General features: G+C 41.1%; 1 protein-coding gene across 1 annotated transcript in view; it reads right to left on the reverse strand.

Moving 5' to 3' along the window:
• LOC125464944 (importin subunit alpha-7) overlaps positions 1 to 16,375 on the reverse strand; it is a 122,401-nt gene that overhangs the window by 68,603 nt on the left and 37,423 nt on the right. Inside the window, exons 2-4 of the mRNA XM_059654427.1 lie at positions 12,423 to 12,556; positions 9,732 to 9,827; positions 8,627 to 8,726 (exon numbers count right to left, since the gene is read on the reverse strand). Coding sequence (XP_059510410.1) covers positions 8,627 to 8,726; positions 9,732 to 9,827; positions 12,423 to 12,556 — 330 coding nt within the window. The remainder of the gene's footprint in view (positions 1 to 8,626; positions 8,727 to 9,731; positions 9,828 to 12,422; positions 12,557 to 16,375) is intronic.

Below are 16,375 nucleotides of genomic sequence, written 5' to 3' on the forward strand. Positions count from 1 at the left end.
CAATGCCATTTGCTCCTAGACTCTCCCATATGGAAAAAAAAATCCTCAAGAGTTTACCGTGCCAAATCCCTTAAGAATTCTTTATGTTTCAATGAGATCACTTCTCATTCTAAGTTCTAATGAATACAGCATGTTTACCTTTTGCTCAAAAGACAAGCCGTCCATATCAAGCATCATCCTACTGAACTTTCTGACAACTGCCTCCAATGAAATATCTTTGATTAAATAAGGGGACCAAAACTGCTCAGTGTTCCAGAATTGGTCTTATCAACATCTTGTACAAATGTACTAGGATTTCCCTACTCTCATATGCCAACCCCTTGAAATGAGGGCCAAAATTCATCTGGCCTTCCTGATTATCTGTTGCACCTATGTGCTAGCTTTCTGTGTTTTGTGCGTAAGCACTCAAGGCCATTTGTGTTGCAGCTTTTTAAAATTCAAGTAATACTGTTTTGTTCTCCCTTACAAAATTAACAACTTCATATTTTCCCACACTATACTTCATTTGCCAACCATTTCACAACTAATGGATCAGATCAAGGCAAGGCTGGAGAGCCACAACCAGTAGGTAATGTTGATGGACAATTAAATGACTTACGGGAGGAGGCCAAACAGAACAATCAATCCAGGACAAAGCAGCCCACTTGACTGGCATCATATTCACATCATTCTCCCAACCCCGAACTCCAGTGGTTATACTCAGTAGCAGTAATGTGCATCATCATCTGCAAGATGCACTTCACATCTGTCTTCATGCAGAAGGAGGAGAATGTAGGTAGAAGGTTCAGGGACAATGACTCTGAGGTTCTTGAACAGATTGACATATAGATTGAGTGGGTACAGGTGGTTTTCGTAGGCTTAAAAGTGGACAGATAGCCAGGTCCAGATGAATGGTACCCTGGGCTGCTGTGGGAGGCAAGGGTGGAAATCTCAGGGGCTCTGACCCAAATTTCTAACTCCTCTCTAGCCAAAGGGAAGCTGCCAGAAAACTGGAGTACAGCTGATGTGGTTCCACTTTTAACAAAGGTGGGAGGGATAAATGAGTGAGTCCCATATCATTAGTAGGGAAACAGAGAAAATTCTGAAGGAAAGAGTTAATTTCCATTTGGAGAGGCAAGGTTTGAAAAGGGGTAGTCAGAACAACTTTATCAGAGGAAGCAGATATCTAGCATATTTCAATTTTTAGGGACGTGGCCAGATGTGCAGATGAGGGTAATGCAATTGATGTAGTTTATATGGATTTCAGCAAAGCCTTTGGCAAGTTTCCACTTGGGAGACTGGAATCTAGGGTAACTGGGCAAAACAGAATTAAAATTGGCTTAGCAATAGAAGACACAATGTGGTGACAGAAGGCTGTTTGTGTGACTGGAGGCCACTGTTTAATGCCATTCCACAGGGATCACTGCTGCGTCCCTTATTGTTTGTGATACATAATACAGACAATACAGATGAGAAGGTTTGGGAGGAGGACGGGGGTTTGAAGAGAAGATAATTAAGCTTGCAGTAAGGAAGAAGGTCTTACATGACGATAAAGATGGATTGAATAGATGCGTAGATCAGTGAGAGATGGAAATTAACACTGAAAAGTGTGAGGTGGTGCATTTTGGAAGATATAACAAGACAAGTGAGTATTCAATGAATGGCAGGACACTAGAAAGCTCAGAGGAATAAAGGGCACTTGCAGTACTGGTCCACGGATTCTGGAGTACAACAGAACGGGTTAACAGGGTTGTTAAGACGAAATACAGGATACTTGCCTTTGTCAGTTAATGGCAAAGATTATAAGGGCAGTTAGTTTAAGTTGGAATGGTACAAACTTGGCTAGGTCAGAGCTGGAGTATGGTGTGTAGTTCTGGTTGCAACATTATAGGAAGCACGTGATAGCACCAGAGGGGTGCAAAGGAGAATTACCAGAATGGTTTGGAAGCATTTTATTATGAAGAGAGGTTGGATATTGTTTCCTTCAGAGCATAGGAAGCTGAGGGGAACCTGATAAAAATGAATAAGATTATGAGCGTCATGGACCAGATGGATAGGAAGCCGTTGCTCCCTTCAGTGGAAGGGGCAATAAGGAAGCATACTTTTAAGGTGAAAAGAAAGATAAAAGATCTGGAGTGGATTTGAGGGAAACCTTTTCATCCAGAGGTGGTGGGAATCTGGAATGCACCCCCGTTGGGAGAACAGTTGAACACAGAACATAGAACAGTACAGGCCCTTCAGCCCACGATGTTGTGCCGAGCTATTACCCGAAACCTAAGGTCTATCTAACCACCACCGCCACCTTATACTAGCATCCATATGCCTATCTAATAGCCGCTTCAATGCCCCTAATGAGGCCGAATCCACTACTCTCTCCAGCAATGTATTCCACGGCCCTACCACTCTGAGTAAAGAACCTACCTCTGACATCTCCCCGATATCTACCTCCTTTCACTTTAAAACTATGTCCCCTCGTAAACGCTACCTTTACCCTAAGAAAAAAAAGTCTCTGGCTGTCTATCTATCTCTGCTCATTTTGTACACTTCTATCAAGTCAGCTCTCATCCTTCATCATTCTAAACAGAAAAGCAATACCTCTCTCAACCTTTCCTTGTAAGACCATCCCTCCATTCCAGGCAACATCCTGGTAAATCTCTTCTGGGCTTTTTCCAACACATCCTTCCCGTAATGAGGTGATCAGAACTGGACACAATACTCCAGATGTGGCTGAACCAGGCTTTTGTACAATTGGAGCATAATTTCACGGTTCTTGAACTCAATCCTGTTTATTAATGAAAGCTAACATGCTCATCACGTTAAAAGCAAGATCAAGGCAAGGCTGGAGAGCCGCAACCAGTAGGCAATGTTGGTGGATAATTTAGTGACTCATGGGAGGAGACCAAACAGAACAATCAATCCATGACATTTTCCACCCTTGCCTCCCATAGCAGCCCGGGATACCATTCATCTGGACCTGGGTATCTGTCCACTTTTAAGCCTGCGAAAACCTCCTGTACCCACTTGATCTGTATGTCAATCTGTTCAAGAACCTCAGAGTCACTGTCCCTGAACCTTCTACCTACATTCTCCTCCTCCTATATGAAGACAGATGTGAAGTGCATCTTGCAGATTCGGGTGAAAAGCCTTCTTAACAACTCTATCCACCTGGGTGGCAGCTCTCAGGGAAGTGTGAACATGAATCCCAAGATCTCTCTGCTCCTCCACACTGCCAAGAATCTTTCCGTTACCCCTGTATTCTGCTTCCAAGTTTGTCCTTCCAAAATGAATCACCTCACACTTTTCAGGGTTAAACTCCATCTGCCAATTCTCAGCCCAGCTCTGCATTCTATCAATGTCCCTTTGTAACCTAGAACAGCCCACCTAAGATGTATTGCAGATATTCATTCTGGCTCATTCGACAGCAGCTTTAAACCCACGACCTCAGGAAGGACAAGGGCAGCAGATATATAGGACCCTGCCACTTTCCCTCTAAGTCAAATATCACCCTTCCTTGGAAACCATTCCTTTATTGTCACCGAGTTAAAATCTTGGAATCCCTTCTAACAGCATAGTGGGTGCACAGCACCTACACAAAATGCAACAGTTCAGGAAGGTAGCTCACCACCGACTTCTTAAGGATAACCAGAGATGGGCAATAATTGCTGGCCCAACCCGCAAAGCCCACATCCCCTGAATAATTAACAAAAGAAGATGCAATTTATTTTCCTCGCACTGAGTTGTTTCAATATCTTCAGATAAAACATTCATTTCAATACAGATGTCTTTGTTTATTCTATGTGTCTCAATCTGTGGTTAGGTCATCAGAGCAATAATTTTAGGTCAATATTTATCTATTTAAATAAAAAAAAAGTTTTAGTTCAAAGGCATCCAGTAGAACACTCAAATGGCTGATGTTAAAAATTGAAAGTGGTAAACATGGACTATCATAACACTACTAAAGCAGTAATATTCACCATTTATAAGGAAAAGGTGAACTGATGTGTGGCAAAAGTGGACAGATCAGCACTGCCTGGGCATAGCAAAGAATCCTGGAACTGAAGTCAATGCTGGCACTAAATGATGTGCATAAAACCTTGGAGCAGCTGCAAGGTGCACATCCATGCAGCTTACAGGCAATTCTGTAGGCAATTAATGCTGGTCTTTCCAGCAACACCCATAACCCATGAATGAACAAAATAGGAAACTGGCTCAAGACTTCACAAGAATGCAATAGGCTGTCCTCTTACTGTAAGTGAATGTGTTCTGGTGAATACTAACAAGAATAGTTACAGAAGAATGCTTGCCCCCCTTTCTCTACATTGTGAATTATGGAACGTAATTTATTAAACAACATCAAATTCTCATGCATTATTCAAGAATTAATATCTATTTGCAGTAATTGGATGATAGCAAAAATTTATATTTAGCATTATGAAAATTGGTTCATTTGGAGTACTGAGAAGATACCCGGATTTCTATTTTTAAAATTCACTGAGGGTGCACAGTAGGACTTGTTAAAAAAGATACTTACTGAAAGCCACATGACTTAAATTAACTGCTTGGGTTTACAGGAAGTCACATGTCTGAGTTTATGACTGCAGAAACGTGGCTATTATGGTATTGTTTGGAGTTCACCTGGGGCATAGTCTGTGAAGAGACAAGACCCTCGTGCTCAGTATTTGCCAAATTTCTGAAAAACCTTTAAGTATTCTGTGCAAGAGCTGGGGTAAACAAAAATATCAAAACAGCTATTTTTCCTGAAAGAAGTAGGAGGACTTGATCTTGACATTGCGTGAACTGAGTATATTTGAACAGCACAGAGACAATACTGATTTCTAGTGGCACTCATCTTTGTGTATCAGGACGCTGGATTCAAAGTTCTGAAACATTTCACATTATATACTTCAATTCTCTAAGATTAACAACTATTTTGGACAGTGTTGATTTCTGCAGGGTAAATTCCTTTAAAATTTCCTTCACCTCGTGTGTGTGCACGCATACATCAACTGGGTTGCTTAGAAGTATAAGAGATAATGGGAACTGCAGATGCTGGAGAATCCAAGATAATAAAATGTGAGGCTGGATGAACACAGCAGGCCAAGCAGCATCTCAGGAGCACAAAAGCTGACGTTTCGGGCCTAGACCCTTCATCAGAGAGGGGGATGGGGTGAGGGTTCTGGAATAAATAGGGAGAGAGGGGGAGGCGGACCGAAGATGGAGAGAAAAGAAGATAGGTGGAGAGAGTATAGGTGGGGAGGTAGGGAGGGGATAGGTCAGTCCAGGGAAGACGGACAGGTTTACTTAGAAGTATAGATGTTAAATGTTCATACTTCAAACTCTAAGTTAGTCAACTGTATTTGCATTAACATTGCATATTTGTTAAATAAAACTTGATTAGATTAGATTACCTACAGTGTGGAAACGGGCCCTTCAGCCCAACAAGTCCATACCGCCCCTTGAAGCATCCCACCCAGGCCCATCCCCCTTTAACCCACACACCCCTGAACACTACAGGCAATTTAGCATGGCCAATCCACCTAGCCTGCACATCTTTGGACTGTGGGAGAAAACCGGAGAACCCGAGGAAACCCATGCAGACACAGGGAGAATGTGCAAACTCCACACAGACAATCTCCCAAGGCTGGAATCGAACCCGGACCCCTGGCACTGTGAGGCTACAGTGCTAACCAATGAGCCACCGTGCCGCCCCAATTAACTTGTTTTTATAATAGCCAATAACTTTGCCATTGAAGGGACAGGCTGATGTAACTTGTTACACAGAACTTAATGTAAAGTATATAAATAACCATGTCAGTAACTGGGTAAACATTTAACTTTTTGTAACCAGTTGCATAATGCAATTGGATAGAAAGACCACGCACATCTCAAACCCACTCATAACTGTTTTACAAAAGCAAACATTTAAAGGCCATCCACATAGGTTCACTGCAAAATAAAGATTACAAATCTAATAACAGCTTATAAATTATGATTAAAATCTTGATAAATAGTGTGAAAGAAAGAGAGTTTAAAAGTACTAGTCAGGAATCAAGAGACGTAGGATTGAAGAGGAGCTTCCTAGCAAGTGACTTTAGGGGGCTGAAGGTAGGGGTCAATAAAAAAAAGGAACATAGTGTTGAAGTGAGGAAATTCGAATTTAAAAAGAAATGACCATAGGAATTATATCCTTTTTTTGAGAGCATTGTACAGTTCGAGGAGATTCAAGAGATGGAGAGGGAGACCAAGAGATGGAGAGGGAGACCAAGAATGGACATGGTTGACATGTGGGACACAATTCAGGTTGAATTACAGTTGAACTACAATTTTTAGATTAACAGCATGTAGAGGAGGAAATAGAATGCTGACCCCATCCCAATGGAAAACTGTTATTTCAGACAGACAGCAAGTTAACCTACAGCTTTCTGTGGCTCTGGCAATTTGCCAGCAGTGAACATAGCCACGTGTTTACAAAAAGAAATTATGCATTAACTCTGCATAGTGAACTTGCTGAATTGTACAGAAACGGATTTTAACTCGGTGACAATAAAGGAATGGTTTCCAAGTCAGGGTGATGTTTGAGTTCGTGGGAAAGTGGCAGGGTCCTATAATACTGCTGCCCTTGTCCTTCCTGAAGTCATGGGTTTAAAAAGGTGCTGTCAAAGGAGCCAGAATGAATATCTGCAGGATCACGTATATCAAATAAACAAATTGTTCCTTCGTCCTTCAGGTCTGAAGTATATTACTTATGCAAACTTGAATCTTCATTTAGATCTCCATAAAACATTGATAAGGTGCTAAATAATAATGTTACTCACAAGATAACACCGCATTATTTTGGCGGTGATATATTAGAGACAGGATTCATTAACAGAAAACAGATTTTGGATAAACAGGTAATATATAGCTTAGCAAATTAGTTAGTGAATACCAAACAATGGGCAGCCTCATCTTTTTATAATCTTCATTAATGAAGAGACTAAATATTTTGCAGCTAATTTTCTGACAGATAGGAAAGAAAGCAAGTAGAGAGAAGAATAGAAAGAGTCTACAAAAGGAGATAGACTGGTAAGTGAGTCGACAAAAGTTTGGCAGATACAGTAAAAGCTGGGAAAATATGACCTCTATTTTAACAGGAAGAATAGAAAAGCAAATTACTTAACAGGAGAGATACTTGCAGAATGCTACAATCCAGAGGCATCTAGATGTTTTCACACAAATACAAAAATTTAAGTTGCACTTATAGTAAGTAATTAAGACGGAAATGGAATATAGAAGTAGAGAAGCTTTGCTTCAACTGGCCAGTTTATTGGTACAATTACACCTTGAGTACTGTGTAGTTGGGTCACCTTACTGAAGGAAGGACTCAGTGCCCAGGAAGCAATACGAAGAAGGTGACACTGTGGCTGTGGTTAGCATTGCTGCCTCACAGCACCAGGGATCCTGGTTCGATTCCAGTCTTCGGTGATTGTGTGCAGTTTGCTCATTCTCAGTCTGTGGATTTCCTCCAGGTATTCCAGATTCCTCCCAAGTCCAAGGATGTGCAGATTTGTTGGACTGACCATACTAATTCGCCCAATGTCCAGGGATGTACAGGTTAGGTGAATTAGCCATGAGAAATGCAGAGTTACAGGGATGGCGTGGAGTCTGCGTGGGATGCTCAGAAGGTCAGTGTAGGACTCAATAGACCGAATAGCCTGCTTCCACACTGTTGGGATTCTATGATTTATAAAAAGGTGGGCTCCTGGGATGAAGGGATTATTTTATGTATAATGAAAGAGTGGGTCTGTACTCATTGGATTTGGAACAGTGAGAGAATGCTTTAGTAGATTAAACAAGATTCTGACCAAGTTTGATAGGGTAGGAACTGAGGTTATCCTCCTGATGTGGTCATCAAAGGGGCACAGTTTAAAAAAAATAAGGAATCACCCATTTAAAGACGGACCAGGAGAAATTTCATCTCCCAGAGGGTATTTGGCCTTTGGAATTCTCTTCCAAGGAGAGCATTCGTGGCTGGATTATTGAAATATTCAAAGTGAAGTTAAACAGATCTTTGATCTACAAGGGATTCAGGATTATGTGCAGCAGGCTGAAGGAAATTAAATTAAGGCCACACTCAGTTCACCTATGATTTTACTACATGGTAGAGCAGTTGTGATAGTTGTTTAAGAAACGATTCTGCAGTATTTGCTACAACTCCATGTGCAATCAAAAACTGCACTTAAGTCAAATTTTTGAGTGAAGGAAGTGAAGTTGTGGAATTAGTTCAGGAATGCTAGTGTAAGAAACCTACATTAACAAATGGCTAGAAAGGCTTTCTCCTCCACAACAGACACGTTATGGTTATGAAAATTGCCATTTCAGAGAAAACAATGTGTTTGATTTACAGTTCTTCGGATAATAATACATATGGCATGGTTAGAAATAAGTGAATTTGTGCAGCTCTGGTTCGATCTCCCATGTGGTGCCATTATTAAGCTTGGTCCATCAAAACAAACAATTATCAAATTTAACCAGCTTTCCACTTTTACGAGCCTTAAAAAAGGACAGATAATCATTTTGTAGGGGACACCGACCTGCAACTATCATTCATTGAGCAATTTTTGACCTCATCCCATGTTTCCTTCAGTTTTCAGTGAAGTTTAATTACCTTTGGAAAGCAACTTTCGAAATTTTTGAGTGGTAGCTAGCTGCTGCTCAGTATCATCAGAGAAAAGCATCTGTACCATTTCCCTTGTGATGACACTCTCCTGAATTGAAAATACAATTTAGAAGATACAAATAGTACAATTTCTTTTGTAACAATCCAGAAAGACAAATGTTCACAGGAAAGTAACTTTAGTGATAGAATAAGGAAAGCTTTGGATGCCAGAAATCCACGATAAGAGAAAATGCCAGATATACTCAACAGATCTGGCAGCATCTGTAGGGAGAAAAACAAAGTTATCATTTCAGACCTAAAACATCAACTGTTTTTTTACTCCACAGATGCTGGTAGACATGCCAAGTATTTCCAACATGTTCTACTTTTACAACTATAAAGCTTTACAAGGTCAGATTTGCATTCAGCTGTGCACTGAAAAAGCACAAAGAACAGAATCTCCAAATAAAGTAGTTCATCAAGAAACATGATCTACATATTCAAGCATTATGATATGTTTTATCCATTCATTTGAATGCAACTGCATCAGTTTGGAACAAAAAAAATCAACATATCAGTATAAATTTCAATGTTTTACCATTATCTTTTAGTACCAACATGCTTTTGAATCAGAACTCTTCCCAGATTACTTAAAATTATTCAAACTCTAGTGTCACAATTTCTAACGCTCATCTTTGTATTTTATTGAATAAAGAAATTTTACAACATTTTAAATTTTAAATTTTACATTTTACAACACGAGTGTTGCACTTTAAGTCAGTGTTGAGGAGATTTGTTGGTGGTGGACATTTTTAGAGTAATGATTGCTCAGCGAAGTGAATATATTGATGGGTGATTTTGGACATTAATGAGTCAGTGGTATCAACTGAAGTCTTATGTAGACCACACAGAGCACTGACAATCTATTAAATAACAACTGTTTTGACAGTCATTTCCTCATGTCCTAGTCTACAAGTTGCAACAATCTATTGACTTCAATTTCCCAAATTATCCTTTTGCACTCATTCAGTACCATAACTTTACCATGAAGATACTGATTTAAATAAACTGGGCTGATCCATTAACATGGAGTCATCCATCACATAGCTCCTACCCCTGCTCCAGTTGAACTGACATAGGAATCCATGAGAGGGCTTTCAAATAGGGATAATTCTTCATTTATAAGCTCCACATTTCTCCTTTTAAATAGCTGGAAAGAATAATAGTTTGTATCAAAATTGTTGCTCATTGTTCCAAAAAAATCATTTTATAAATTAAAAATGAAATGAGTGATAATTCCAAAAATGTTTTGAAAACGTTGTGTTATCCAAACTGGTAACATGGTAAACAAGAGGAATAATTTTCAAAAGAATGATGCAACAGTTTCAAAGAGAAGCAATTCAGTATCCCAAGAGCATCTCAATTATCATGTGCAAGAATTTTCAGTTTCATTTTGTCAATAAGCTTTAGGCAATAATTATAACATTGTAATTACATTAAAAATCAATTTTAAAAAATTGCTTCTTACTGAATAAGAAGTACTAAACTAATCATGACATCTCAGGTTTTGTTGCAATCAACTGTTAAGCAATGCCATGTCACTTTAAGAATCAAGTGATTTCAAGAGTAATCGATTACTGTTACATATACAAAAAACAGGGGCCAACCTGCTAAGAAAGCTTCACAAACAAGAAAATGAATAAATGAATGATCAGTAGACTGTGCAGCTTTCCTACTCTTTCAAGACATTTTTGAGTTAGCGAGTTTTGAGAAGATTTGTAGCTCAGGTTGAGGTTCTGGATGTGAGTTTGCTCACTGAGCTGGAAGGTTCGTTTTCAGACGTTTCGTCACCATTCTAGGTAACATCATCAGTGAGCCTCCGATGAAGCGCTGGTGTTATGTCCCGATTTCTATTTAACTGTTTAGGTTTCCTTGGGTTGGTGATGTCATTCCCTGCATTGGTGATGACATTTCCTGTTTTTTTCTCAGAGGATGGTAGATTGGCTCCAAATCAATGTGTTTGTTGATGGAGTTCCGGTTGGAATGCCATGCTTCTAGGAATTCTCGTGCATGTCTCTGTTTGGCTTGTCCTAGGATGGATATGTTGTCCCAATCAAAGTGGTGTCCTTCCTCATCTGTATGTAAGGATACAAGTGATAGTGGGTCATGTCGTTTTGTGGCTAGCTAATGTTCATGTATCCTTGTGGCTAGCTTTCTGCCTGTTTGTCCAATGTAGTGTTTGTCACAGTTCTTGCAAGGTATTTTGTAGATGACGTTCGTTTTGCTTGTTGTCTGTATAGGGTCTTTTAAGTTCATTAGCTGCTGTTTTAGTGTGTTGGTGGGTTTGTGGGCTACCTTGATGCCAAGAGGTCCAAGTAGGCTGGCAGTCATTTCAGAAATGTCTTTGATGTAGGGGAGCGTGGTTATGGTTTCTGGGCCCGTTTTGTCTGTTTGTTTGGGTTTCTTGCTGAGAAATCGGCGGACTGTGTTCATAGGGTACCCTTCTTTTTGAATACGCTGTATAGGTGATTTTCTTCTGCTCTTCGTAGTTCCTCTGTGCTGCAGTGTGTAGTGGCCTGGCCAAAGAAACACTGACTACACTATTAGAAGAACCGAAGACACATACACCAGACACCACCAACCACATCAGTAAGGACAACATCATCAAGCTAGTGGGCCTATGCCTCACCACCCACTTCACTTTCAATAACAAAGCCTACTGACAAACCAACGGAACACCCATGGGATCTCCGATATCAGGGTTTTAGCAGAGGAACAAATTAGAGGAAACCTTCAAGACCATCAATAATATCCTTACTGGCATAACATTCACAAAAGAGGAGGAAAACAACAACAAACTGCCATTCCTAGATGTCACAGTAGAGCGAACAGTCAATGGGGAACTTCAAACCAGCGTCTACAGGAAAACAACACATACGGACCAAATACTGAACTGCAGGAGCAACCATCCCAACACCCACAAACGAAGCTGCATTAGAACATTATTCCAACGAGCCACCACACACTGCAGCACAGAAGAGCTACGAAGAGCAGAAGAAAATCACCTATACAGCGTATTCAAAAAGAAGGGTACCTTACGGCCCTCTTGGCATCAGGGTAGCCCACAAACCAACCACATACTAAAACAGCAGCTAATGAACTTAAAAGACCCTATACAGACAACAAGCAAAACGAACGTCATCTACAAAATACCTTGCAAGAACTGTGACAAACACTACATTGGACAAACTGGCAGAAAGCTAGCCACCAGGATACACGAACATCAACTAGCCACAAAACGACATGACCCACTCTCACTAGTATCCTTACATACAGATAAGGAAGGACACCACTTTGATTGGGACAACACACCCATCCTAGGACAAGCCAAACAGAGACATGCACGAGAATTCCTAGAAGCATGGCATTCCAACCGGGACTCCATCAACAAACACATTGATTTGGAGCCAATCTACCATCCTCTGAGAAAAAGAACAGGAAATGACATCACCAATGCAGGGAATGACATCACCAACCCAAGGAAACCTAACCAGATAAATAGAAAGTGGGACATAAGACCAGCGCTTCGTCAGAGGCTCACTGATGATGTTACCTAGAATGGTGACAAAACGTCTGAAAACGAACCTTCCAGCTCAGCGAGCAAACTCACATCCAGAACATTTTTGAGTAGCAGAAGTCAGTTTGTCACTGAACTCAAGCTTAATTTGCTATGGTCCAATTAGTCAGTAACGTGTACTTTGAAATAGTTGGAAATAAAATGACTTAAACTAACCAAGATGCATACCTGTTGCTCTCGCTTTTGTTTCCTTAGTTGAATCCCTTCTTCCTCCCTTCTCCTACGCATCTCTTCAGGATTTAATGCCTTATTCTTGTAACGATTCATTCTGCAATTTTCTTTTGCTGGACTAGCTGTAGTTTCTATGAAGGAAAGGTTAATACTTAAATGGTGAAATCCATCAATACTGAATTAGCATTAACAAACGTATGCGAGAAAGCTACTATTGTGTCCATAAGTTTACTGTGGCAAATTCAGACTATTGCTTGTTGGAAAAATAAAAATACATCGGTGAACATGGAGTTCATGCGACAAAAAAAATACAGTGTCTTACCTTCAATGTAGCAAAGCATCTCAAGGTGCTCCATAGGACTAGTTTCAAAAGCAAACTTTGGCACTAAGATAGCAGAACAGCTAACTAAAAGAAACAAAAGCTTAAATTGCTGGAAAATACTCAACAGATTTGGCAGCATCTGTGGATAGAATTCAGAGTTACTGATTTGGGTCCAGAGACCCTTAAGCAGAACTGACTAAAAAGTTGGGCACTGAGGTAAGCTTTGAATATATGAACATATACACATAGGAATTAGGAGTACGCAATTCAGCCCTTTGGGCCTGTTCCACCATTTAACATGACCATGGCTGATCTTCTCCTGGTCTCAACTCCACTTTCCTGCCTGCTCCTCGCAGCCCTTTGTCCCACTTTTCATCAGAAACACATCTATTTTTTACTTGAATCTGTTGATTGCACTGGAGATGGCATCAATCTGGGGCAGCAAGTTCCACAGATTCACAACCCTGAGAGTAGTTTCTCCTCATCTCTATTCAGAACCTACCATCTCGTATTCTATATCTTTGATCTGCCACACACAGGGGAACATCTTTTCAACGTTCACCTTATCAATCTCCTTTGGCATTTTATATGCCTCAATCATAGAGTCAGAGATATACAGCTCTGAAACAGACCCATTGGACCAACTTGTCCATACCGACCAGATATCCTCTATAAATCTAGTTCCATTTGCCAGCATTTGCCCATATTCCTCTAAACCCTTCCTATTCGGATATTCATTCAGCTGCCTTTTAAATGTTATAATTGTACCAGCTGCCACCACATCCTCTGGCAGTTCATTCCACATATACACCAGCATCTACATGAAAATGTTGCCCCTTAGGTCCCTTTTCTATCTTTCCCCTCTCACCTTAAGCCTAAGATCTTGCCTATTTACCCTACCCATACCCCTCATGATTTTATAAACCTCTGCAAGGTCAGCCCTCAGCCTTTGATGTGCCAGGGAAGATAACCCCACCCTATTCAGCCTCTCCCTATAGCTCAAACCTTGTAACCCTGGCAACATCGTAAATGGTTTTCTGAACTCTTTCAAGTTTCACAATATCTGCAGATATTTCACTACCCTGCTTGGTAACATCCTCAGTGCAGCCTCTGATGAAGCATCGGTGTGTTTTCCTGTCTGGTTTTTGAACTCTGGGGTCTGTTGAGATGGATTGCCTCACTTCCAGTTTTCCTTCGTAGTAAAATGTATATGGGGTTGAGTTCAATGTGTTTATTAATAGCATGCTTCGTGGAGTGCAATGCTTCCAGATATTCTCGTGCTTGTCTCTGCCTAGCCTGTCCCAGAATCTTGGTGTTGTCCCAGTCGAAGTGGTGGTTCTCCTTGTCCATGTGGATTGAGATGAGTGAGTATTGGTCGTGTCTTTTTGTAGCCAGTTGGTGTTTGCGTACTCTTGTTAGTTTTCTTGCTGTTTGTCCGAAATAGTGTTTAGCCAATGAAAACACATACCAGCCAGGACAGACTGATCCGACACCGCAACTGGGCAACAAAATCCTCTACGTACCACAAAGACTTAAAACAAACAGGACAGATCAACAAAGCAGACTTCTTAAAAATGAAACCTGAAAGAACCAACATACCTTAAATTCTACGGCCTCCCTAAAGTGCACAAGCCAGAAGTCCCCCTCAGACCCGTAGTCATCCCCCAGATTAGCCGAAGAACTACAAAGACTCAGGTACCTAGTCAACAAGTCACCCCACTCTATCCAGTCCGCTCAACAATTTCTCAACTCCAAACACAAAGATAGAGGATGAAGAGACCATGATATCGTTTGATGTCATTGTCCTATTCACATCAATAGACATACCACTAGCAAGGGAAACAATGACAACACTACTTGAACAAGAACACAACCTCAGTGAAACCATCTCCAAGGACAACATGCTGGAACTATTGGATCTATGCCTGACCACCCACCTCACCTTCAACGGCCAAACATATGTGCAAATCAACAGGGCATCCATGGGATCACTCACCTCCGGACTCAGAGCAGAAGCAGTGATGCAAAGAACTGCCCTTCCGCAAATCTAACCTAAACTGTGGATATGCTACGCAGACGACACCTTTGTCATCATTAAATAGGCCAAATTAGATGAGACACACAAACTCATAAACAACACCCTGACTGGAATAAGATTCACCAGAGAGGAGGAGAAGAACACAAGCTCCCATTCCTGGATGTCATGGCAGAGCTCCAGGCAAATGAGGAACTGCAAACGAAAGTACACCGAAAAGCCACACACACAGACCAGGTACTAACTTCGATAGTAACCATCCCAGCACACACAAACAAAGCTGCCTGCGAACACTATTTAAAGGGGCAACAACACACTGCAGCAATAGGAAACACACCAAGAGGAAGAAGAATACCTCTTCCAAGTATTCAAAGATAATGGCTATCCAAAGAACTGGGTCAGCAGATTTTTTTTTATGCCTACACGAATAGCATCAGAAAGATTCTACATGCCCCGACATACTCATCACACTACCCTACATCAGGAACACATCAGAACTCACCACAAGACTCCTACAACCACTGGGCATCAGAGTGGCACACAAGCCCACATCAATCCTACGACAACTGCTCACCCAAACCAAAGACCCACTCCCTGCCCTGGACAGGACCAACGTCATCTACAAAATCCCCTGCAGGGACTGCGAGAAACACTATTTCGGACAAACAGGAAGAAAACTAACAAGAGTACGCAAACACCAACTGGCTACAAAAAGACACGACCAATACTCACTCATCTCAATCCACATGGACAAGGAGAACCACCACTCCGACTGGGACAACACCAAGATTCTGGGACAAGCTAGGCAGAGACAAGCACGAGAATACCTGGAAGCATGGCACTCCACAAAGCATGCTATTAATAAACACATTGAACGCAACCCCATATACATCCCACTACGAAGGAAAACTGGAAGTGAGGTAATCCACCTCAACGGACCCCAGAGTTTAAAAACCTGGCAGGAAAACACGCCGATGCTTCATCAGAGGCTGAACTGAAGATGTTACCAAGCATAGTAATGAAACGCCTGCAAAATAACAAACGAGCTCGGTGAGCCAACCAACCTCAAAGCACTTGCTTAGTAATAGCTTGTTTACTGACATTGTTGGGTTCCGCCAGGGCCATTCCACACATGACCTCATTACAGCCCTAGTTCAAACACAGACAAAAAGAACTGAATTTCAGAGGTGAGGTGAAAGTGACTTCCTTTGACATTAAGGCCACATTCAATTAAGTGTGACATCAAGGAACCCTAGCAAACCTATAGTCAATGAGAATTGGGGGAAAACTCTCCACTGGTTGGAGGCTTCCTAGAACTAAAGATGATGGTTCTCGTTTTTGGATACCTGCCATCTCAGAACTAGACATCTCTGCAGAGGTTCCTCAGGGAAATGTTCTTGGCCCAATCATTTTCAGCTGATTCACCAAAGAGCTCCCTGCCATTATAAAGTCAGACATAAAGATGTTCACTGATGATTGCACAATGTTCAGCATCATTTGTGACTCTTCAGACACTGAAGCAGTCCATGTCTAAACGCAGCAAGTCCTGAAACAATATCTAGGTTAGGATTTGCAGTGGCAAATATTTGTGCC

Source organism: Stegostoma tigrinum, chromosome 24 (assembly GCF_030684315.1).
Source record: "Stegostoma tigrinum isolate sSteTig4 chromosome 24, sSteTig4.hap1, whole genome shotgun sequence".
NCBI classification, from domain to species: Eukaryota; Metazoa; Chordata; class Chondrichthyes; order Orectolobiformes; family Stegostomatidae; genus Stegostoma; species Stegostoma tigrinum.